The sequence below is a fragment of the Oryctolagus cuniculus genome, chromosome 7 (assembly GCF_051225735.1).
Source record: "Oryctolagus cuniculus isolate XC-2025 breed Fujian yellow rabbit chromosome 7, ASM5122573v1, whole genome shotgun sequence".
NCBI classification, from domain to species: Eukaryota; Metazoa; Chordata; class Mammalia; order Lagomorpha; family Leporidae; genus Oryctolagus; species Oryctolagus cuniculus.
The window spans coordinates 133,570,890-133,595,390 of record NC_142873.1 but is presented as its reverse complement, the minus strand read 5'-3'; the positions used below and the strand labels follow the sequence as shown (position 1 = coordinate 133,595,390).

Here is a 24,501-nt window from a genome sequence, read left to right as displayed (position 1 = left end):
GCCCAGCCCTGGCCAATATAACCACCTGGAGTATGAACCAGTGCTTGAAAGATCTCTCTCTTTCCCTCTGTCTCTCCCTCTCCCTGTCACTCTTTCAAAAAATAATACATTTTTTAAAAATTAGGGTAGCCTCTGTGTGTGAGGTAGGTGGGTGGTGCAGTGGTTAAATCACCGCACGGGATGCGTGCATCCCCTACCACAATGCCCGGTTAAAGTCCTGGCTTCTCCACTTCCAGCTCCGTGCTAACATATAACCTGGGAAGCAACAGACAATGGCCCCAGCACTTGGGAACCTGCCATGCATGTGGGAGATCCAGACTGAGTTCTGGGCTCCTAGCTTCACCTGGCCCAGTGCTGGCTGTTGTTGGCATTTGGGGAATGAACCAGCAGATGGAAGATCTCTTTGTCTCTCTGCCTTTCAAGTAAAGTGAAAATAAACAAATTTTAAAAGTATACGTGTATGCGTGTAACACAAACCAGTGAGGAAAAGACAAAGCACCCCACAGGAAAATGGGCAGAGGCTATGAACAGAAATAGAAAATTCCAGAAAGGGAAACCCGAGTGGCCAATAAACAAGGCCATGCAGGTCAGGAAGAGGAACCACCGCACACGTATCTGACTGGCAAAGGTTTAAAAGGCACAGGATCAAAGGTTAATAACAATGGCAAAACAGGAACTCTCACACCCTGTTGGTGGGAATATAAACTGGTATAACCACTTTGGCAATACTGAGTAAAGTTTAAAATGCACATAAAAGGAGCCTGCAGAAGTTCATGGGAAATGGGTAATATGAAAACACGATGCATAGACTTCAAATTGTGTGCACCAAAGTAAACATCTTTTAATTCCATTTACACGTGAACTTCAGAGGTGCCCTGGTACTGATGACTGCTATATAGACACAGCCAGCACGCACGGAGCGTTTCTCAAGCACTGTTCTCAGTCCTCCGCAGCTGTAGCTCATTTCATCTCTACAACTCACAGGGTCTAATTACTGTCCTATTTTGCAGGTGAAAATGAGGCAGAGAGGTTAAGTAAATGACCTCATGAATAACTGATGGAGCCTACAATGTAAATTCTACTTGGACATAAATTCTTATCCACAGACCCTGTTCAAGGCAAACTGTTACACTGAGGAACCCGGCAGCACAATGTGGGACTCAATATACTGTGGTGTACTCACATCCCAGAAAGCCAGACAGCAGCTAAGATGGAGAACTGCATGTAGACATAACAGTATGTGTAGATCTCAAAAACATGATCTTGAGTGAAAAAAATGTCCTACAGAATGACGTGCACCACTAGACATCCACTATGTGAAAACTTAAATACACAACATAACACCATATGTATATTACTGACTTGTAACACATGACTCTAGTATTTTCTAAGGGACAGAAAGCACACTATCATCTCTTGATAACAGTTGCAGAGGGAGGGAGGGTAGGGAATGGGATCAAGAAGAGATACTCAGAAGAATTCAATGTGATCTGAAACATTCTGGTGCTTTACAAAACCCAGAGGCAAACAGGATAAAATGTTAGTCCCAGGCTCTGAGTTCACAGTGATTCATTACATTACTCTCTGGCTTTTCTGCATGGCTGAAGTCCATGCAGAGGGCTTGAGCAGGTGCCTCAATGGGTCCAGAGAAGGAAACGGCAAGTTCATCAGCTGAAAGCAAAGGCAGAGGGAAAGTGGGACGGCTGAGCAAGAGCACTCTGACATCTGCTGGGGGCAGAGAGGGGCGCAGGCCCTGCCAAGCCCCAGGACACGTGGGCTGCCCAGGGGACCTGGGGAGGGCAAGTCACTGGGAAAAATAAACGAGCTCTTTAACCCTCCCACTCCCCCTGAGCTGGCCCAAGAAGACAAGTGGCCAAGGCCAGGGCAATTTTATTCACTGTGGTACGGGGTGCAGGCGCAGCAGGGAGAGACCTGGAGGAAGAAGGTCAGGAAGGGCTGACAGTACCTGCAAAGGTGGACTGGTACACATGGTCCCAGCACTCTGGGCATGGCTAACGACAGATGTGGGGATGCAACCTGAGCTGGGCCATGTCTCCTCCCCAGGAATCTGAACTAGGACCAGGAGATGACTGACATCATCCAAAGGGAAGATCGGCACTTGCGCGCCGCCTGTGCGAGGCCACCTCTCACCACGTGGGTAGCTGGAGAGGAAAAAGGCACAGCACAGAGAAGCTGTGATGACAGCTGCAAGGGACACTCCGGCTCCTGCTGGCTCCGTGTCCTGATTCCGTGCCCCCTGAGGCCTGGCCACCAGAAGATATAATATGACTTTCTTTTCCAGTTTATTTTGGCTTGATTTGGTTTCCTTTTTATAACCAGAATCCTCCCTAATACAAAGGGCAACCAGGGCCAGCACAGCAAAGAGAAGTCTCTCTCTGTCGCTTTAAGCGTTCACCACCCCCTTCCCACCGCTCAACGTGAACGACTTTCCTCTTGAAGCTGCATGTCAGCCATCTGTTAAAATGAGATTTTCACCCAAAGTAATTTTAAAGAGAGAAAAGCAAACACTTCTACGAAATTAGAAAGGGATCCTAAAAGTTAATCTGCAAATGAGCTGTTAGGGAAACGGGAAGGATTTCTCACGGAAACTGTTATAAACGGTGAGCTCCACCCCGGCTCACAAACCTAGTTCACCTGCAACACCACAAAACACTGCGAATCATTCCTCTTCTCTGCCTCCTTGGCGATCCCCTCGGTGTCCCAGCCACAGCCGCCTCTCACCCAGACCACCACGACGGCCCCTAGTGGTCTCCCACTCTTCCTCTACTCCCTTACAATCCACTCTCCACAAAGCATTGGGGATCTTCCAGACACATAAATCAGACCATGTGATTCTCCTGCTTCAAACCTCCCGATAAGGGGGGCATCTGGCTTAGCAGTTCAGATGCCAGGGAGAATGCCTGCATCTCACAGTGGAGGGTCTGGCTTCAAGGCCCAGTGGGGCTCCTGATTCCCGCTTCCTGTTAATGCAGATCCTGAGAGGCCCAGGGTGGTGGCTCAAGTGCCTGGATTGAGTTCTCGACTCTCAGCTTTGGCCCCTGCCCAGCCCCAGCTCTTAGGTGCATCTGGGGAGTGAACCAGCAAACAGGGGAGTGCTCTCTCTCCCACACGGTGTCTCTCTCAAATAACAATAATAGTAATAGTAAAATAAAAAAAGCCTCCCAATAGTTTCCCAGGATGTGTAGAATAAAATCACAACTCCTCCTGTGCCACGAGTCCCAGCATGATGTAGCTGCTGCTTTTCTGCTCAACTTTCTCTACCTCCCTCTAAACTCCAGTCACCCCGTCCCAGCCTCAGGGCCTCTGTGCTCCTCCTCCCCTGCTTGGTCCCTCTCTCCATAGCTCCTCTCCACGCTCCTTCCTCTCCTCCCAGCTTCAGTGTCTCTTTTTCAAAAACCATTCTGTCCAATATAGGAACGCCCTCAACTGCTCTCCCTTACTGCGTCCTGTTTACTTCTGCCCTGGCCTTCTCCTTCCTGGAGAGTCCCTAGCACACCTGTTCTCTCGGAGACCCCTCACCCCTCAGGGTGCCACTTATGAGAGCAGCAACCCTAATGGCCTTGTTCTCTGCAGTATCTGTGAAATCTATATACGGCCTGGCAAAAAGCAGTTCAATATTTGATGAAACTATGATTGAAATACTTCACAAGTCAGAGAAAATGAAATCACTGCAATACTTATAAAGGAACTGGTAAATTAATATTGAATACATATTTTAAACACAGCACAGTTTCCAGTGGTAACTGCCAAAACCTGTGACTTAATATGCAGTAAAAGCTTTATGTCCAATTTGTTTAATTGTCATAACAGCCCCGTGGGGCCAGCGCTGTGGTGTAGATTAAGCCACCACCTGCAGCACCAGCATCCCATACGGGCACTGGTTCAAGTCCCAGCTACTCACTTCTCGTCCAACAACCTGCTAATGTGCCTGGGAAAGCAGTGGAAGATGGCCCAAGGGCTGGAGCCCCTGCACCATGTAGGAGACCCAGAGGAGGCTCTTGGATTTTGGCTTTGGCCTGCGCAGCCCTGGCCATTGCAGCCGTTTGAGGAGTGAACCAGCAGATGGAAGACCTCTCTCTCTCTCTCTCTTTCTCTGTAACTCTGACTTTCAAATAAACAAATCTAAAAGAGAGAGAGAGAGAAAGATAACAGCCCTCTTGGAAACTACATAGGTACTTCAAAAAGCTAGTAGAAGGGTGGGCATTTGGTCTAGAGATTAAGTTGCCCATTGAGACACCTGTATCTCCTATCAGAGTGCCTGAGTTTGAGTCTTAGCTCCACTCCCACTTCTAGCTTCCTGCTAACGCTCACTATGGGAGACAACAGTGATGGCTCAAGTACCTGGGTCCCTGCCACTCACTTGAGAGACCTGGATTGAGTTCCTGTTCCCATCTTGGACCTGGCCCAACCCAGGCCGTTGTAGGCATTTAGGGAATGAAATCAGTGGATAGGAGTGGACTCTCTCTCTGCCTGCCAAATAAAGAGATTTTAAAAAATAAAAATGGGGGGCCAGCGCTGTGGTGTAGTGGGCTGCTGCTTGTTGTGCCAGCATCCCACATGGGTGCTGGTTCAAGTCCCGACTACTCCACTTCCAATCCAGCTCTCTGCTATGGTCTGGGAAAGCAGTAGAAGATGGCCCAAGTCCTTGGGCCCTTGCACACACGTGGGAGACCTGGAAGAAACTCCTGGCTCCTGGCTTCAGATAGGCCCAGCTCTGGCCAATGGGGCCATCTAGGGAGTTAACCAGTGGATTGAATACCTCTCTTTCTCTCTCTTTATTTTTCTCTCTCTCTGCCTCTCAAATAAATAAATAAATCTTTTTATTTTTTTTTGACAGGCAGAGTGGACAGTGAGAGAGAGAGACAGAGAGAGAAAGGTCTTCCTTTGCCGTTGGTTCACCCTCCAATGGCTGCCGCGGCCGGCGCACCGCGCTGATCCGATGGCAGGAGCCAGGAGCCAGGTGCTTTTCCTGGTCTCCCATGGAGTGCAGGGCCCAAGCACCTGGGCCATCCTCCACTGCACTCCCTGGCCATAGCAGAGAGCTGGCCTGGAAGAGGGGCAACCGGGACAGAATCCGGCGCCCCAACCGGGACTAGAACCCGGTGTGCCAGCGCCGCAAGGTGGAGGATTAGCCTATTGAGCCACGGCGCCGGCCCTTTTTTTTTTTTTTTTTTTTTTTTTGACACAGAAGGCCATTTTTTCCTTTTTGCATGTCTGAAGGTGCCAAGGTCCTTTAAAAATTCCATGGAAAACAGAATCTAGAGTTTATTTTGATGCAAAATGTTTTTGAAATCCATGCATGAGAGGTCTTCAAAAAGTTAATGGAAAATGTGGATTATAGGCCGGCGCCATGGCTCACTAGGCTAATCCTCCACCTGCCGCGCCGGCACTCCGGGTTCTAGTCCCGGTCGGGGCACCGGTTCTGTCCCGGTTGCTCCTCTTCCAGTCCAGTTCTCTGCTGTGGCCCAGGAAGGCAGCTGAGGATGGCCCAGGTCCTTGGGCCCCGCACCCGCATGGGAGACCAGGAGGAAGCACCTGGCTCCTGGCTTCGGATCGGCGTAGCACGCCGGCTGTACAGGCCATTTGGGGGGGTGAACCAAAGGAAGGAAGGCCTTTCTCTCTGTCTCTCTCTCTCACTGTCTAACTCTGCCTGTCAAAAAAAAAAAAAAATTGTATTTTAATGAAATCATGCATGGATTTCAAATTTTTTACATCAAAATAAATGTATCTCTTGATTCCACTTTCCATGAAGTTTTCAAAAACTGATTCTTTATCTACTTGAAAGGCAGACACCAGCAAGCTGCTGTTGAAGGAGGAAGAGTCGAAGGAGGAAATGACAATCAACCCATCGAGCTACCACTTTTCATCAATGTTGAGTTGTCACTTCTCATTCCCCACCGACTACTCATTTGCCATCACTGCCAAGCACTGTGTTTGGTTCACAAAACAAAGAAATACACCTACAAAAAAAAAACAACAAACAAACAAACAGTTATTTTCTAAGGGATCCAGGCAAGAGTTAGAAAAAACAACAACAATGGAAGAGTGAAGCTTAAAGAAGCCACGCACCTCCACGAGAACTGAGACTATGTAGGACATGGATTAAAGCTAGGCCTGCGGGCTGGCATCGTGGCACAGTCAGTTAAGCCACTGCTTACACTGCCCGCATCCCACACCGGAGTTCCGGTTCAAGTCCTGGCTGCTCCACTTCTGATGCAGCTCCCTTCTGATGCGCCTGAGAAAGCAGAGTTAGATGGCCCAAGTGCTTGGGTCCCTACCACCCACGTGGGAGTCCAGGATGCAGTTTCTACCTCCTGGGTTTGGCCTGGTCCAGTCCCAGCCGTTGTGGCCACTTAGGGCCCAGAAAATGGAAGATCTCTCTACATCTCCCTCTCTGTCACTCTACTCTGCCTTCCAAGTAAATAAAATAAATCTTAATTTTATAAAAAACAGCGAAAACAGGCAAAGTTGGAGATGATCTGAGTTACCTGAGGAGAAAAAGGTGGAGGTCAAGTATCTGTTTCCTGCACTGGCCATCAGGTGGCGCTGGTGGCCAGAAACAGCTTTGTGTTTAACACATAGCTGATAGGATAGGAAAACCCAGGAGGACGATGCTTCTTATGTGAGTTACTCACAAGGCCATCCTTTGGCAAATGGTTTCTGGGACATGTTATATTGAAGAGTCGTTATTTGACGGGAGTGATAAATTTGTGGGGCTGGCGTTGTGGTGTAGTGGGTAAAGGTGCCACCTGTGACACGGATACCCCATATGGGCACTGGTTCACAACCTAGCTGCTCCACTTCTGATCCAGCTCCCTGCTAATGGCCTAGGAAAAGCACTGGAAGATGGTCCAAGTGCTTGCGCTCCTGCACCCACGTGGGCGATCCAGGTGAAGCTCCTGGCTCCTGGCTTCAGCTTGTTTGCAGAACAGCTCCTGGCCGTTGCAGTCATCTGGGGAGTGAGCCAGAACGTGGAAGATCGATCAATCAATCTCTATCTATCTATCTCTATCTCTCCTCACTCTGTATCTGCCTTTCAAATAAGTTAATAAATCTTTTTTTATAAAGCGATAAAAGTGATAAATTTGGAAAACCCACAGGACAGATACCATAACCACATTAGTTGATCTCAACCATAGCTATCACCTAGACTACTGCACATCTTCTAAATCAGAATTCCTAGGGCGAGCACTGGAGTCCATTTTTAGTGAATTTCCCAGCAGTTAAGATGTATAATTAAGTTTGGAAATAACTGAACAAGAACATGCTCCAAAAGTAACTCTATGTATTTCTAAAAACCTGAACACATTTCAGCAGTTGGGGACACTGATGTGGGTGGGACAGACTCAGCACTGCTGACAACATAAAGAATCTATCCTCCAAATACTAAGAGCCATTCCCTGGGCTTAGAACTTTCCAAAGCCTTTGTTTGTTTGCTTGTTTAATTAACTATTTGAGAAGGAGAAATAGAGAGACAGAGAGAGAGCGCGCACACACAAGAGAGGAAGACTACTGTGTGTGAGAAAGCTCCCATCTGCTGGTTCGCTCCTCAAAGACTCGCAATGGGCAATGGCGGGGCAGAGTCAGGAGCTTAAGCTAGGAGGCTGGAACTCAGTCCAGGTCTCTCCCATGCACGGCAGGAATCCAACTCCTTGAGCTCTCATCCATGCTGCCTCCCAGGAAGCTGGGGTCAGGAGTGGGACAGGTATCCAACCCAGCCACCCTGTGTGGGACACAGACATCTTAACCACGAGGCCAAATGCCTGCTCCCGTTCGTTTTTTAAGGATAGAAATGTATTCTGTTATAATTACAGTCTTCCGACACTGAAAAATACCGTGTTTTTTTTTTTTTCTTAATTAGTAGACTATGTTTAGAACAGTTTTAGTTTTGCAGTAAGACTGAGCAGATAGTTCAGAGATAGTTTTAAGTCTCTCATTTGAATGCCATTAACAACTGCTCCTGGAATCCGGGCCAGCTTACAAATGTGAGCCTGGTGTCCTCTCTGAGCAACAGGGCTGCGTGCTTCCCAGCCCCGGCACGTACCGTTCTTGCACAGCTTTGGAGTAGGCCCCAGCATTCAGGGTTTTCCTGATCCAGTCACAGAGGTGAGAGCTCTCTCCCGGGCACCGAGGGAGTCCAAAAACACCTATGGTAGAGAGAAGTCCATTCCTTTAAAAATCATACACGGAGGACCTACTTCGTGCGAGGTACTTTGAGAAACAAAACAAGCAGGAGCCCACCCTGGCTTCCTTCGACTCTTCCTCAAGGAAAGTAAGCATCAAGAAGGAATTTTTTTTTTAATATTTTTAATGACAGGTAGAGTTACAGACAGTGAGAGGAAGGGACAGAGAGAAAGGTCTTCCTTCCGTTTGTTCACTCCCCAAACGGCCACTACAGCTGGCACTGCGCTGATCCAAAGCCAGGAGCCAGGTGGTTCTTCCTGGTCTCCCATGCGGGTGCAGGGCCCAAGCACTTGGGCCATCCTCCATTGCCCTTCCAGGCCACGGCAGAGAGCTGGACTGGAAGAGGAACAACCGGGACTAGAACCCAGCGCCCATATGGGATGCTGGTGCCGCAAGTGGAGGATTAACCAAGTGAGCCACAGCGCCAGCCCCAAGAAGGAATTCTAACACCAGCTTCCCCCTGGTGCTGCCATGCTCCCTGCTGCATTCCTGGGGGAGGCGCTGCCTCTGCGGGAACTCTCCTGGCTGGACTTCTCAGCTGCCACGCTTAGCTGAGAGGAGTCCTATCTGACCACCCCACATCAAGCGGTGCCCATCCCCGTCCCTTCGCCTCCTCCACTTCCTGTCATCCTCAGCATCGACTTATTAAGCAGAGTTCTAAGCAAACCCTTGGCATCCACAGGGGATGGGGCCCAAGACCCCCTGAGGATGCACAATTTGTGGATGCTCAAGTGCCTCATTTAAAATGAGCTTGCATTTGCATAAAGCTACACACAGCTTCTTGTATACTTTAAGTCACCTCTAGATTACCTGTAATACCTAATACCAGGTACTTGCTAAATAGCCATTACACTGCATTTGTTTTCTGGGAATACTGACAAGAAAAAAAAAATCTGTGTATGTTCAGAACAGGCAAAATGTGCTCTTTGAATATTTTCAATCCATGGTTGGTTAAATCCACAATGTGGGACCAATGGTATGGAAGGTTGATTGTATTGGCAATGATTATTTCATCTTTACAATGTCCCTGTGGAGTGGATGTCATTATTTCCCCCTTATCTCAGAGAACTTTAAAACACAGAGGCTACATACCTCATCCGAGGCTAGGCTGTAAGGGTGCGAGCCGGGATTCGAGCACACGCAGTTTGGCTCCTGAGCCTGCTTCTTCAATAACTAAAGCCACTGTCTTCACTTCCTAAGTATCTGTTGCGTGACTATCAGGGTGGGCCATGGAAGGTCTACAAAATCATTTGGTCTAGGCCGGCGCCGCAGCTCACTAGGCTAATCCTCCACCTTGCGGCGCCGGCACACCGGGTTCTAGTCCCGGTCGGGGCGCCGGATTCTGTCCCGGTTGCCCCTCTTCCAGGCCAGCCCTCTGCTGTGGCCAGGGAGTGCAGTGGAGGATGGCCCAGGTGCTTGGGCCCTGCACCCCATGGGAGACCAGGAAAAGCACCTGGCTCCTGGCTCCTGCCATCGGATCAGCGCAGTGCGCCAGCCACAGCGCGCCGGCCGCGGCGGCCATTGGAGGGTGAACCAATGGCAAAGGAAGACCTTTCTCTCTGTCTCTCTCTCTCACTGTCCACTCTGCCTGTCAAAATAAATAAATAAATAAATTGGTCTGGCTTTCCGCCATGGGAACCGCAGGTGGGACTTGAAATTCAATAATAATACCCAATAAGACCGGTCCACAACAGGCTAAACTTTGTAGTAGATAATTTTGTACAGCAGCGAATGATGTTATAAATATGCAAACAGGCCCCTTGCAGAAGAAAGGTTCCCCACCCCTGGACTGAAAGCTTCAACTGTGGTCACTAATCTGAATTTGTATGGTGCTTGTACTGTTTAAGAGTCTGACTACCTATTCACCCTAGTTTCCACTTCATCCTCAGAAAAACCCCCAGACGATGAGCCAGGCCATATCTTAGTTCCCCCATCTGTGAAAGGGACTTCCTCATGAGTAACAGTCAATTAGGTGACGCCAGGTTTCCCGATTAATAAGAGAATCCTACGCTCCCACACTCCTCCAGCTAACAGCTCCCCATCCGTCCTAACAGAGGTAAGATTCTGCACCAAACACACAGCCTCCCCGCAAAGTGTTTGATTTCCTCTAAATAGAAACCCTCTGTTTTTCAAAGGGTTTCCCTTCTCCTGTTACATTCAGAGACAACAAAAGCTTACACACTATTCTTTGCCTTGGCCTAAATTCCACAGGACATCTCCAGTGCTGGAGAACAGGAAAAGCCGTTGCTTTCCTAACTCCTCCAGCGCCCCCTGCCATGCGGCAGCAGTCATGCAATCCTGGCAAGCACATGAAAGAGAAGTGGGTGGCCTGAGTTCCAGGCCTCTGGCATCCTCAGCCTCTTCCTATTTCCTCATCAAGCCCACCCAGGGTGCTCAAGGAAACAGGATTTTGCAAGCATGGCTGACTTCCTGTGCAAAATGGAGCTGCTGAGATTCGTTTTCTTTTTAAATTCAAGTGGTCTGGTGGGTTACAAAGAAGGAAGTACAAAGGTCAAAGTTACCTTGATGCTGTCCTCCAATGGAGATCAGATTGTTCATGGGAGGCGACGGGCACCTCTGAGCCACGGCTCTCCTGCGGGAGGAAAGGGGGTTATGAGCTCCAGCTGTCAGGTGGAAACGGAACATTAACCATCAGCTCCCGCGGGTCAAGTGACTTAATCCTGCGGTTCCCCAAAGCCATGGAGTTTCAGGATTTTCCTCTCATACAGCCAAACACAAATCTTAATTTTTTTTTTTTTTTAAAGCAGAGTACAGAGAGGCAGAGGCAGAGAGAAAGAGAGGGCCTCCATCGGCTGCTGGTTCACTCCCCAAATGACCATGGCTGGAGCTGGGCTGATCCGAAGCCAACAGCCAGGAATGCAGGAGCCCGAGCAATTGGGCCATCCTCCACTGCTTTCCCAGGCCATAGCAGAGAGCTGGATCACAAGAAGGGCAGCTGGGACTCGAACCCATGGCCATATGGGATGCTGGCACTGCAGGCGAAAGCCTTACCCACTATGCCACAGTGCCAGCCCCACAAATCTTAATTCTTTCATAGGAAATAAATTAGCAGAGTCTATAAAGTTTTTCTGTGGGGATATTTTAGAAGGATTTCTCCCTCCAAGACAGGTGAGGAGCTCAAAAGAACGAAAGGAGTGGATTTACTGGAGCAAAAGAGAAGAAATGAACCCGCTGTAAGATGGAACCAAAGGGGACTTACAGAAACTGGCCTCCCTGGGAGAATCCCATGGCATTGTATCCCTTCTGCAATTTAGGATCCTTAGCAAGAATCTGACACACTGTTGCAACTTGGGAGTTGACATTCAAGAAGAAGCTGTTCTCCATGTCCTAAAAAGGAGCCACAGGGAAGTAAAAGGACGGGACAGAAAGCCACCAGCAGCGTTTTCTCTAAAAGCTGAACTCATTCAGGTTGGTAATGCACCAGCCATCAGAAGCGAAGGCATCACTGTGCGATTTGCTGCTAGAAATACACTGTGAAGCATTCCTTGTCTATTTTTAAAAATGTTTATTTATTTATTTCCGACTACTTGAAAGGTACAGGGGCAGACACACACACACACACACACAGATTTTCTAACTGCTGGTTCATTCCCCAAATGCCCACAATAGCCAGGGGCTGGGCCAGGCTGAAGCCAGGATCCAGGAATTCCATCTGGGTCTCTAAAGTGGGCGGCAGGAGCCCAAGCATTTGAGCACCTGCTGCCTCCTAGGCACATCAGCAGGAAGCTGCATCTTCAAACCAGGCACTCAGATCTGAGATGCAACAACTCAAGCACTGGCTTGACCCACTCTGCCACAGCACGTGCCCCAGGCATTCTAATAGTACAAAACAGTCAGCAAACCTTCCAAGCAGCCGGGGCTGTGAGGGCCTTACCTCCAGCAGGGTCTTCCCAATCTCTAAAGACAAGACATAAATTCCAGGTATTTTCTTCTCAACCATTTTCTTAACAGCACCCATGCTTACGGGATTACAACAGCTGTCTCCTAGCCAACAGAAACAATGATGCAAACTCATGAATCCAAACAGTATGATTTCTTTTTTAAAATTTTTGTGCCTCCTCTGGCATTAACGAGAGAAAATATCTGCAACACATATATCTAATAAGGGTTTAATAGCTACTATACATAAAGAACGCTTACAACTCAGGCCGAAGCCACAGCTCAATAGGCTAATCCTCTGCCTGCAGCGCCGGCACCCCGGGTTCTAGTCCTAGTCCCGTTCGGGGCGCTGGATTCTGTCCCGGTTGCCCCTCTTCCAGGCCAGCTCTCTGCTATGGCCCGGGAGTGCAGTGGAGGATGGCCCAAGTCCTTGGGCCCTGCACCTGCATGGGAGACCAGGAGAAGCATCTGGCTCCTGGCTTCAGATCAGCACAGTGTGCTGGCCGCAGCGGCCATTGAAGGGTGAACCAACGGTAAAAGGAAGACCTTTCTCTCTGTCTCTCTCTCACTGTCCACTCTGCCTGTCCAAAAAAAATAAATAAATAAAAAATAAAAAACGCTTACAACTCAACAAGATAACCTAATTAAGGAACAAGAAAAGAGTTTGAACAGACATTCCTCCAAAGAATATATCAAAATAGTCAACAATAATTATCATTGGTTGTTAAGGAAGTACAAATCAAAACAATGAGATACTACTTCACAGCTACTTGGATGGCTCTAATAATGATAATTTTTTTTTTTAAATGGAAAAGAAGTATTGGCAAGGACTACAGAAACCCTGTACATTGCTGGTAGAGATGGAATATGATGCAGTCACTATGAAAAACAGCTTGGCAGTTTCTCCAAACAGTAAACACACACTTGCCATAGGACCCCCTAACTCTACTCTGAGGCACATACCCACGAGAAATGAAAACACATGCATCCAGAAACCTGCACATGGATGTCCACTGCTGGGTTACCAGTAACAGCCAATAGGGGGCAGTAACACAAGTGACCAGTACTGGACGAAGGGATAAACAAATTGTGGCGTATACATACTATATCATATTTTCCAACTGTCGCTCCCCCTCTTCGTGGAGGAGCAACACAGGACCCTGCGCTGTTCTTTCGTCTGCTCGGCCCTCCCCGGGTTTGCTGCTGGTTCTTCCCGGGTTGGCTACTATCCCTTCCACCTCCGTGGAAGGGCAGTTCCCCCTGGCCACATTCCCCACTTCCGCAGGGGAGCGGCACACCGCCGGCCGGCTCTTCTCGGGGGCTGCACAGGTGTTCCTTCAGCTAGATGTTCCCCATAGATGTTCCCGGTGCATGCCGTCTCTCTCCTCCTTTATAGTCCTCCTCCGCCAATCCTAACTCGGCTGCCCACACGCCGAGTACGCTGCTCTCCAATCAGGAGCAGGTCCTACAGTTTATTGGTTGAACTGGAGGCAGCTGTGCAGAAGCTGTTTACTTCTCTCCCAGCGCCATATTGTGGGAGAGCAGATGCATAGAATAAGTCTTAATTCCAGTAACTTAGTCTAGTCCGAGCTGCTCCCCACAGAGGAGAGCAGATGCATAGAATAAGTCTTAATTCCAGTAACTTAGTCTAGTCCGAGCTGCTCCCCACAGATCCCCCTTTCTTTTTATTTTTTTGGCGTTGATACGCGCCTGTCTTCGGTGTCCCGCAGCACACACTCTGCTCTACTTGCTAGAGTTGCCACAGGCTCTTACAAGTCCTATCAATCAGGAAAACCGAATCCGGGTCCTCTCTTCGCCATGTTGTGAGGAGGTTTTTAGGCGCTGATGCGTGCCTGTGTTCGGTGCCCTGCAGCGCATGCTCTGCTCTTCCTGCAGGGGACTTACAAGACCTATCAGGCAAACCGAATCCAAGCCTTCTCATTGCCTTATTGTGGGGGAGACTTATTAGTGTTGGTTCGTGCCTATCTTCGGTGACCTGCAGCTCATACTCTGGTCGAGCTGCTTGCTGGCGCTTACCGCCTTAAATCAGGCAGACCGAATCCAAGCTTAATATTGTTGTATTGTGGGGAAGCCTTACTGATGTTAATTCGTGCCTGTCTTCGGTGACCTGCGGCGCATAAGCTGCTAGCTGCCCGCAGGTGCTCATCGCCTCACTTGATTAGGCAGACCGAATCCAAGCTCTCACATTGCAGTGTTGTAGGGAGGCCTTTTTATTTCTCTATTTCTCTATCTCCGGGCATTCCTATTTCTCCCATTTTACTTCTATCTTCCAGCATTCCTATTTTTCTCACTTTACTTCTAAACTTCTGTTTCTCTTATCCCTGCGGCTTCCCGCTCTCATTCTTATCCCCGCGGCTTCCCGGCTGCGCCCGCCCCGAGGCTGCTTCTCGGCAGCTTTCCGGCTGAGCCGCTTCAGCCCGCGCCTCTCTCATCTGCGCAGCTTCCCGGCTCCTCGCCCCGCCGGCGCCCGCCCCGCGGCGGCTTCACAGCTCTGCGCGGCTTCCTGGCGCCTCGCCCCGCCGGCGGGTTCCCGGCTCTGCGCGCACGCTCCGTGGTCTCCACGCACTTCGCGCCCGCACCACGGCCTCGCGCCAACGCCCCGTGCTCTCTCTGCACGCGGCGGCTTCCGCGAATGTTTCCGCCACCACCGGCATTCAGTCCAAGTTCCCCGGACTAACCTGGCGAATTCTGGCGGCCCACGTCTCTGCCTCTGGTTCCAGATCTTCGCCTCTTGCTCCCCAGGGTGACTTGAAGAATTCCAAGATGGCTTGGCCTGCACTCGCGGCTTCATCCTCCCTAACATTTTTCTCTACCCGGTGTGTTTCCCTAAGTTTTCTTCCAACAATATTCCTCCCTCATTTCTCCTGGCCTCTCCCCACAGTCCGTATCCAAGTCTAAGTTTCTTATAGGTTTCACTTTCACTTTCAACCTTAGAGATTTCTCCCAGCTTCCCCCCGTAGTCCGTATCCGAGTCTATGCCTAGGCTTTCAATAGCTTCTTCCGGCACCCTTTTCGTCCGGCTTTTCCCTAGGCTGTTTGCTAGTCTCTCTCTCCGGTATTTTCCCAGTTCTTCCCGTTTCTTCCCTCCTAAGTTTCATATCCGTCCTAAGTTTCCTATCCGAGTCACGTTTCTTCCCTCCTAAGTTTTCTATCCGTCCTAGGTTTCCTATCCGAGTCATTTCTTCCCTCCTAGGTTTCCTATCCGAGTCACGGCACCATTATGTCGCTCCCCCTCTTCATGGAGGAGCAACACTAAGCCCTGCCTAGGCTTCATATCCGAGTCACGGCACCATTATGTCGCTCCCCCTCTTCGTGGAGGAACGACACTAAACCCTGCCTAGGCTTCATATCCGAGTCACGGCACCATTATGTCGCTCCCCCTCTTCGTGGAGGAACGACACAGGACCCTGCGCTGTTCTTTCGTCTGCTCGGCCCTCCCCGGGTTTGCTGCTGGTTCTTCCCGGGTTGGCTACTATCCCTTCCACCTCCGTGGAAGGGCAGTTCCCCCTGGCCACATTCCCCACTTCCGCAGGGGAGCGGCACACCGCCGGCCGGCTCTTCTCGGGGGCTGCACAGGTGTTCCTTCAGCTAGATGTTCCCCATAGATGTTCCCGGTGCATGCCGTCTCTCTCCTCCTTTATAGTCCTCCTCCGCCAATCCTAACTCGGCTGCCCACACGCCGAGTACGCTGCTCTCCAATCAGGAGCAGGTCCTACAGTTTATTGGTTGAACTGGAGGCAGCTGTGCGGAAGCTGTTTACTTCTCTCCCAGCGCCATATTGTGGGAGAGCAGATGCATAGAATAAGTCTTAATTCCAGTAACTTAGTCTAGTCCGAGCTGCTCCCCACAGAGGAGAGCAGATGCATAGAATAAGTCTTAATTCCAGTAACTTAGTCTAGTCCGAGCTGCTCCCCACACCAACCATAAAAAGGAACAGAGTACAGACATGTGTCATTACTTGGATGAACCCAGAAAAGACAATGTTAGGCGAAATAAATCAAATACAAAAAGTGATATATTATATGCTTCCTTTGGGAGGAGGTATCCATAAGAGGCAAATCCATAGTGAGAGAGTAAGTTAGAGGTTACCAGGGAGTGGTGGGAGGAGGGTGGCGAATACTTAATGGATATTGTTATTGGCTAACTTTATGTCATAAAGTTTGTTTTTTTTTTTTTTTTTTTTTTTTTTTTTTTTTTTTGACAGGCAGAGTGGACAGTGAGAGGGAGAGAGAGACAGAGAAAAAAGTCTTCCTTTTCCATTGGTTCACCCTCCAATGGCCACTGCGGCCGGTGCTTGGCGGCCGGCGCACCTCGCTGATCCGAAGCCAGGAGCCAGGTACTTCTCCTGGTCTCCCATGCGGGTGCAGGGCCCAAGCACTTGGGCCATCCTCCACTGAACTCTGGGGCCACAGCAGAGAGCTGGCCTGGAAGAGGAGCAACCGGGACAGAATACAGCACCCTGACCAGGACTAGAACCCGGTGTGCCGGCGCCACAGGCGGAGGATTAGCCTATTGAGCCGTGGCGCCGGCCTATGTGATAGAGTTTTAGCTGCAAAAAAAAAAGACACTTTTGCTTGGCTCCTGTTTATCAAATAATACTAAGCTTCAATAGTGCATGCATAACACTTGGGGTACCAAAATGACAACAGAAAAGTCAACAGAAGTGCACAATCTGCTCCCTGATGACACAGGATATTTGGGCCGAACAGGTTCCAAACTTCAGAGCCAGGTACAGGGTGAGGCAAGCAAAGCGCCTAGGGCACAACATTTAAGGAGGGGCTCACTGTCAGGTTTGTGCATGTACTGACTCTGAACTTGTACAAACTTGAGAGCTACTGCCTCCTTAAATCTGCACTTGGCAACTCCTTGCCTAATGCTAGTCCCAGAAACCAGAACCAAGGACCAAAAGAAACCCGACTGGCCACTGAGTGGGAGAGGCAGACTGAGACAACTTCCCATTTCGAACTTAATCATTCCATTTTCAACTTAGGACTAAGCTTGGGAACGAGTTTAAAACAGGAAAGCTGTGGTCTAGAAAAATCTTCTGTTGTTCTTGCGACAACATTCATCAGGCTGAACTGTAATTGCCGGTTACTTAGCTGCCTCCCCCTGAGGGCTGACTGTGAGCTCTGGGCGAGCTGAGTGTCCATGTGTGTCCTCTATCAACCCACTGTAGCAGCCCCACAGCATGCACAGCGCCCTGGAAAACTCTGTATCTGCTGACTTTAACTCTTCTCAAACATTTTTCTTTTAAGCCATTCCAATAAAGCTCCCACTCTCACCACTCCCCCAAAACTGCCTGCGTTAAGATCATTCACCATCTTCACGTTGCTAAACCCAGTAATTAATTCTTAGCCCCACCCTACTTATCAACAACACGTGATACATTGATCACTCCCATCCTCTTCACCCCATTCTCTCTTCTGGGTTTCCAGGACATGGGACTCTCCTGACCTCCACCCCACTGGTTGTCTTGCCACTGTCTGCTTTGCTGGTTCCTCCTCCGCCTCTGAACACTGGAGAGCCTCAGGGCTCTCTGTGTGTGCCCACACCCTGTGTGATCTTGCCAGTCTCAAGGCTGTACATACTACCCATCTGCTAAAGGCTCCCAACTTAAATTTGTAACCTGGATCTCCATCTTAGCCCCCACTTAAACACTTCTACAGCATCTCTGTATTATCTAACAGGATCTTAAATGAATAGGTCCAAAAGCAGACTCTGATCTTCCTCGGCACCCCAAGCTTGCTCAGTCTACAGCGTTCCCTTTGAAAAATGACAACTTCATCCTTGTAATTGTTAAGGCAAAGACCTGTGGAGTCCTTTCTTTCAACCCTCAATCGATCTGTTAGCATATCCCATAGGGTTCTAGCTTCAAAATATATCCAAACGTGGACCACTTCCTAACACCCCTACTGTTATTATACAGTAGTACAGCCACCATCCAAGCCACCATCATCACTGTTCTAATTAAAATGTATGCATTGAAATGCATGTATGTATTGAAACATTACATTGTACCCCATAAATATGTATAATTATTGTTTGTCAATAAATACAAATAATCTAATTAAAAGTTTAAGTTACATCATTCAATTGCTCAAAGTTTCCAATCTCACTCTGGCCAAAGTCTCTACATTAGTCTTGGTACATCCAACAGTGTTTGCACTCACTTCCCTCTCTGGCCTAAATCTCTAGCCTCTTCTTGTTCACTCAGTTCTGGACAAACAGATCCAGATTCTATTCCTTGCATACACTAGACATACAACGGGTATTCAAAAAGTTCATGGAAATGAGGATCATGAAAAAATGCCTGGATTTCCATTTTTCTGCACCAAAATAAACTTATCTTTTAATTCCACTTTCCAGAACTTTCTGAGGAACCCACACACTTCTGCCTCATAGCCTTGGCATTTGCTGTGCCCTCAATTAACCAAGTGGCATCTTCCCCTCACCCAGATATCACTTTCCAAGTCCTCACCTCCAGTCTCTAGCCTTGTTCTTGCTTTATTGTTCTCCATTGCACTATCACCATTTGACAAATTATACAATTTGCTTATTTATTTCTGCATAGTCTGTCTCTCCCATTGGAAAGTAAGTCCCCAAAGGCACAAAGAATGTAATCGTTTAGTTCACTGTGTGTCCTCAGCAGCTACTAGGCGCTCAATAACTATGTGTAAAATGGATACATGAACTGTAGGTACCCAACAAATCTCTGTTCGGTGTGCCAAGAAACAGAAGGATGGATGCGCCGGGCAGACAGCCTCGACCTAGCAAGCTGGGCTAAGTGGCAAACGCTGCGCCCCGACGCCACTGCGGCCAGGATTAACAAGGACAACGGAAAGCCGCCAAGGCAGCGCACAGCTCTAGGAGAGCTCACCCAAACACAGCGCCTTCCCCTCTACCTTTCCAATGCACAGTATTCCGTCAAATGCTAAAACGTCGCGCCGGCCGGGTGCTGCGGACCGGGGTCCTGGCCCTCCACACCCGCAGTCCGCAGGCTGCAGGCGCGCGCGAGCCCCCGGGCTGGTACGGTCACCTCACCCTCCCGACCCTCCTCTCACTCACTCACCCATCCCGTGCCAGATCACCAGCGGCAGCGGTCCCGGGCCGGCGACATGGCCCAGCGCCCAGGCGGCGCAGGACCAGGGTAGCAGAGCCACAGAGAAGATCCACAAGCAGCTGGGCGACGCCATCTTGGCTGGGTCACATGACCGCGGCGCCGGACTCCTGGCACCAAGCCCCAGGCGTCTGGACACGGCCTCCGCGCATCGTGCGCGGCTCCTCGGCGGGTGGGTGCCAGCTTCGGAGCGCTCCGAGTGCCCGTGACCCCGCTAGGTGCCCGGGGCCTCTGAGGTCAAGTGGACCGCCGGTCGGGGAGGATCCAAATGTTTGCTAACATTTGTTCAGCACTTGGGTACCGCTTGTTAGGCCCGGTTCCAAGTTCTGTACAGCCCTCGAAGACTTCATCCTCATAGCAACGCTGTGCACACTTCTCCCTGCCTTACAGGTGCAGACACTGAGGCCTGGAGAAGGAGGGTGGGGGGCCAGTGTCACCCAGGTGGCAGATGGAGGGGTGTGGCCTTGCCGCTCTGCAGCACTGCGGCGGCCGGCTTTGGGGAGAAACGGAGAGGACTGTGCTGCAAGGTGGATAGATCATTTCCAGCCGGGGCTGCTCTTGGCGGCATGTGGCGCGTTTGTCCTGGGTCTCGAGGGAAAGAGGGGATTTCAACGGGCAGAGATGAAATCCGGGAGAACTGACTTGAGCTGAGGTAGCGAGTGTGGCGAGTTTTCCAGAAATGTCGAGGCTTCCAGACTGCCAGGAGCATCTATCCGCCGTGGACGAGTGATGGGGGATCCCGGGCACTGCCAGCTAGGGATCATCCCCAGAGCCTTCGGGACACGTCCCCTCTTCCATGCCCCTTTCTTTAACCCCTTTTATGTTCCAGTGCCGGATTCTTTCCCTCCATCCACAGCCATCATCTTGCTTTCCTGATTGGATTTTTTTTTTTCCAGGAAACATCAAAGTAGTTTGAATAGGGAGTTTGTTAAAGTATAGAGGCTACTTTTAAAAAAGCATGGGGGAAGATTTCCATTTACTGGCGTGAAAAAAAGTCTTCAACATACACATCCGTGGGCAGCCTTCTGTGCAGCTGTTTGTAGTGGTCAGTTGTTGATCGAAAAGGCCAGTTAAGGGGCCAGCACTGTGGCCTAGCGGGTAAAGCCCCAGCCTGCAGCGCTGGCATCCCATGTGGTTGCGGATTCCAGTCCCAGCTGCTCCACTTCCGATCCAGCTCCCTGCTAATGCACCTTGGAAAGACGCAAAAGATGATCCAAGTACTTCAGTCCCTGCACCCATGGCGGGAGACCTGGAAGAAGCTCTTGGCTTGGGCCTGGCCCAGCCCTGGCTGTTGTGACCATTTGGGGAGTCTGTCCCTCTTTCTCTAACTCCGCATTTCAAATGAAATAAACATAAAATAAATCTTTTATAAAAAGGTCAACTAAAATGCAGAATTATATCATGAAGCATTATACACTATACAGTTTTAAGAGCAAGAAGTCTAATGTAAATTACACGCATTTTTTTTTTTTAAGACTTACAAGTGTGAATTCTTTCACTGGTCTTGGGGCAGCATCAGGCTTTTTCTTTCATTATGGAGACTCTGATGGAAGTTTTCTTGAAGTGATTGGTGTATCTTGCCTTTACTGAATCATCTATGATTTCTCTAAAGTGGAGCAGTGACTGAAAGGCACTTGTAAAAAAGCAATTTTAATGCAAACTCTTGGAGATGGTACCATGTTTCCTCTCACTGATTTCTCTCTCAGACCTAATGCAACCATTTTTTAGCCACTTGCTTTTAGCCAGCTTTTCCAATGCATTCACCTTAGATTTCAGAGAAGCATCTCCTGTTATCTTTATACTCAGTGTCATGTATTTGCAAATATTTGATCAAATTACAATAGCAAATATCATGGGTAAAAATAAGTGGAATGAAAACCCAATGGGCAGGTGTTTGGTGAGCAGATAGCTGAACTAGTAAGTGTAGAACCTCCCGGAGTTCTCAAAAGCGGTCTTTTAGCCATGCTTAGCATGATGTGGGCATCTTAAGCACCTCTGAGAATTGGGGAGATAGGATAAACTGGAATGAAGAAAGTAACTATCTCTGTCTGTACATAGAGAGATGATTGAGTGACTCTAAATTTACTTAAAAATCATTGGATTATACACATAAAAGTGAATTTTGTGGCATGCAAATGGGATCCAATGAAGCTGTTAATAAAAGAAAACTTCTATGCATTCATGTTCTCTAGTGATTACACTGAAAAACCAAAGCATTGACAAAAAAAAATAAGAAAATAAATATTTAAAAACACCTAGGGGCTGGCGCCATGGCTCACTTGGTTAATCCTCCACCTGCGGCACCGGCACCCCAGGTTCTAGTCCCAGTTGCTCCTCCTCCAGTCCAGCTCTCTGCTGTGGCCCGAGAGGGCAGTGGAGGATGGCCCAAGTGCTTGGGCCCTTGCACCCACATGGGAGACCAGGAGGAAGTACCCGGCTCCTGGTTTCCGACAGGCGTAGTTCCAGCTGTGGCGGCCATTTGGGGGGTGAACCAACGGAAGGAAGACCTTTCTCTCTGTCTCTCTCTCTCTCTCACTGTCTAACTCTGTCAAAATAAATAAATAAATAAATAAAAATAAAGTAAAAAAAATAAATAAAAACACCTAGGGACTGTTAAAAACCATATTCTTGGGAGATATATAATCAGGAACTTTCCTTTTTTACTTCATACACTTCTGCATGGTTTGAATTTTTACAGTGAGGATACATAAATTGATAATCATAAAACAATGGAGATTATACATATATCTAAAAGCTGGATTTTGAGGTTAAGAAAATTGATTGAAGTTGTCTCAGTCTGTTTCCATTAGTAGCTAAAAAAAAAAATCCAAATTATTTGTTTATTATATTTACTTGAAAAGCAGAGAAGTGACGAAAGATCTCCCATCTGCTGGTTCATGCCCCAAATGCTTGCAGCAGCCGGGGCTGGGCTAGGCCAAAGCCAGAGGCCAGGAACTCCATTCAAGACTCTCTCACATGGGTGATAGGAACTACTCCTGCAGGCATCTCAAGTGGCACGTTAGCCACCTTGCCAAATGCTTGCTCCCAAAGAATGTCTAACAAGTTAAAATGTCACCACAGCAAACAAAGAGCAACAGCTCTAAATATCAACTGAGTGGCAGTCAAGGAAAGGGAATAGAAGATTCTGGACTGGTGTATTGTCAAGGTTTCCAACCCTGTCTCCATTCCATCAAGACTTATACATCAAGAGCCACAGAATCCTGAGAATTAACACACACTTATGCACCTAGAGCACAAGAGAGAAGAAAATTAGTGGTTTCCTTGTCTTTCCTCCCTTCTCTTCGGATAAAAGGAAAACAGGGGCTGGTGCCGTGGCTCACTTGGTTAATCCTCGTCCTGCAGCGCTGGCATCCCATATGGGCGCTGGGTTCTAGTCCCGGTTGCTCCTCTTCCAGTCCAGCTCTCTGCTGTGGCCCGGGAGGGCAGTGGAGGATGGCCCAGGTGCTTGGGTCCCTGCACTTGCATGGGAGACCAGGAAGACGCACCTGGCTCCTGGCTTTGGATTGGTGCAGCACCGGCCATAGCGGCCATTTGGGGAGTGAACCAGCGGAAGGAAGACCTTTCTCTCTGTCTCTCTCGCTCACTGTCTATAATTCTACCTGTCAAATAAATTAAAAAAAAAAAAAAAAAAAAAAAAAAAAAAGGAAAACAGCTACTGGGGAGAAAAGGCCAAACAGGAAGCGTGGAATAACTCTTTAAAGTGGGGATGAAGACTCCAGGAAAGTGTACTTGGCGGGGAGAGGGATGTTCTGAGGATTCAAGCTATCGTTCCCTTGGGAATGGAAAATAACAAAAGCTAGTAGAGTGATCTCTGCAATAGACACTTCACAAAACCCCAGAAGCGGTTGTACAAAGGCTTCACACCTGGGCTTCACTTTCCTGAGCTCTGCTCTTCTCCTCTTTCAGACAAGCAGCTAAGTCACTGAAAAACTCCATACAGCCTAAGTCTTCAAAGTGCAGTTCAATAGGAAAAACAATCCAGTTGCTGGTAAAGTTGGAAGCAGTTCTGGAGGTACATAGAAAAGAGAAAAACCCACAAGCGTTTTGAGCTCTAAAGCAACCCAATAAGAAAGTGGGCTCAGGATAATAAGAACTAATAAAATGAAATACTAAAACAACTTAAAGGGATGAATAGGAAAGTTACACATCTGAGAAAGAAAAGACCCAAACAATATCATTATAGAACTAAAAAATACACCAAAACAACAAGAAATGGAAAAGTGATGACTGGAAATGGGACTATTGATGTTGGAAACAATAAGATGCCAAACAATCAGAGAGAAACTAACAGAAGAGAGAGGCTGTTGGTGCCCTCTACTTCCTTTTAAATGGAATGGAATGGAATAAAAAAGTAGTAAGTATATATATATATGGGTGTGTGTGTGTGTGTATTTACACACATACAAGTTTTCTCTAAAACGAACAATCCATCTGCATCTTTTTTTTTTTTGAGATTTATTTATTTATTTGTTTAAAAGGCAGTTACAGAGAGACAGAGAGAAAGATCTTTCATCCACTGGCTCACTCCCCAAATGGCTGCAACAACCGGATCTGGGCAGATCTGAAGCCAGGAGCCAGGAACTTCTTCTGGGTCTCCCACGTTGGTGCAGTGCCCAAGCACCTGGACCACCCTCTGCTGCTTTCTCAGGCACATTAGCAGAGAGCTGGACTGGAAGTGGAGCAGCCAGGACTCAGACTGGCACCCACATGGGATACTGGCACTGAGGGGGCAGCTTTACCCACTACGCCACAGTGCCGGCTCCCATCTGTATCTTTAAAGTTCAAAAATAGAAGATAATGTCTAAATAAGATCAAAGTCAGCAAACTCAAGAGGCTTCCATAGCCTTGGAAACTCATGACTAGAGCCTAGGGAGATTTCTGACACCATAAACAAGATTGTCAAATTGTTAAGTCAACAACAGGAGTCACTGTGTACTTACTCCTCATGTGGGATCTCTGTCCTTAATGTGTTGTCCAGTGTGAATTAATGCTATAACAGTACTCAAACAGTATTTTACACTTTATGTTTTGTGAGGGTGCAAACTGATGAAATATTTACTTAATATATACTAAATTGATCTTCTGTATATAAATTAGGTAATTGAAAACGAATCTTGATGTGAATGGAATGGGAGAGGGAGAGGGAGATGGGAAGGGTGCGGGTGGGAGGGAAGTTATGGGGGGGGGGAAGCCATTGTAATCCATGAACTGTACTTTGGAAAATTATATTTACTAAA

General features: G+C 48.4%; 1 protein-coding gene across 1 annotated transcript in view; it reads right to left on the bottom strand.

Moving 5' to 3' along the window:
- PPT1 (palmitoyl-protein thioesterase 1) overlaps positions 1-19,326 on the bottom strand; it is a 28,134-nt gene extending 8,808 nt beyond the window's left edge. Inside the window, exons 1-5 of the mRNA XM_002715190.6 lie at positions 19,196-19,326; positions 12,101-12,210; positions 11,426-11,553; positions 10,728-10,798; positions 8,066-8,168 (exon numbers count right to left, since the gene is read on the bottom strand). Coding sequence (XP_002715236.1) covers positions 8,066-8,168; positions 10,728-10,798; positions 11,426-11,553; positions 12,101-12,210; positions 19,196-19,319 — 536 coding nt within the window. The 5' untranslated portion in view covers positions 19,320-19,326. The remainder of the gene's footprint in view (positions 1-8,065; positions 8,169-10,727; positions 10,799-11,425; positions 11,554-12,100; positions 12,211-19,195) is intronic.
- Positions 19,327-24,501: the final 5,175 nt, after the last annotated feature.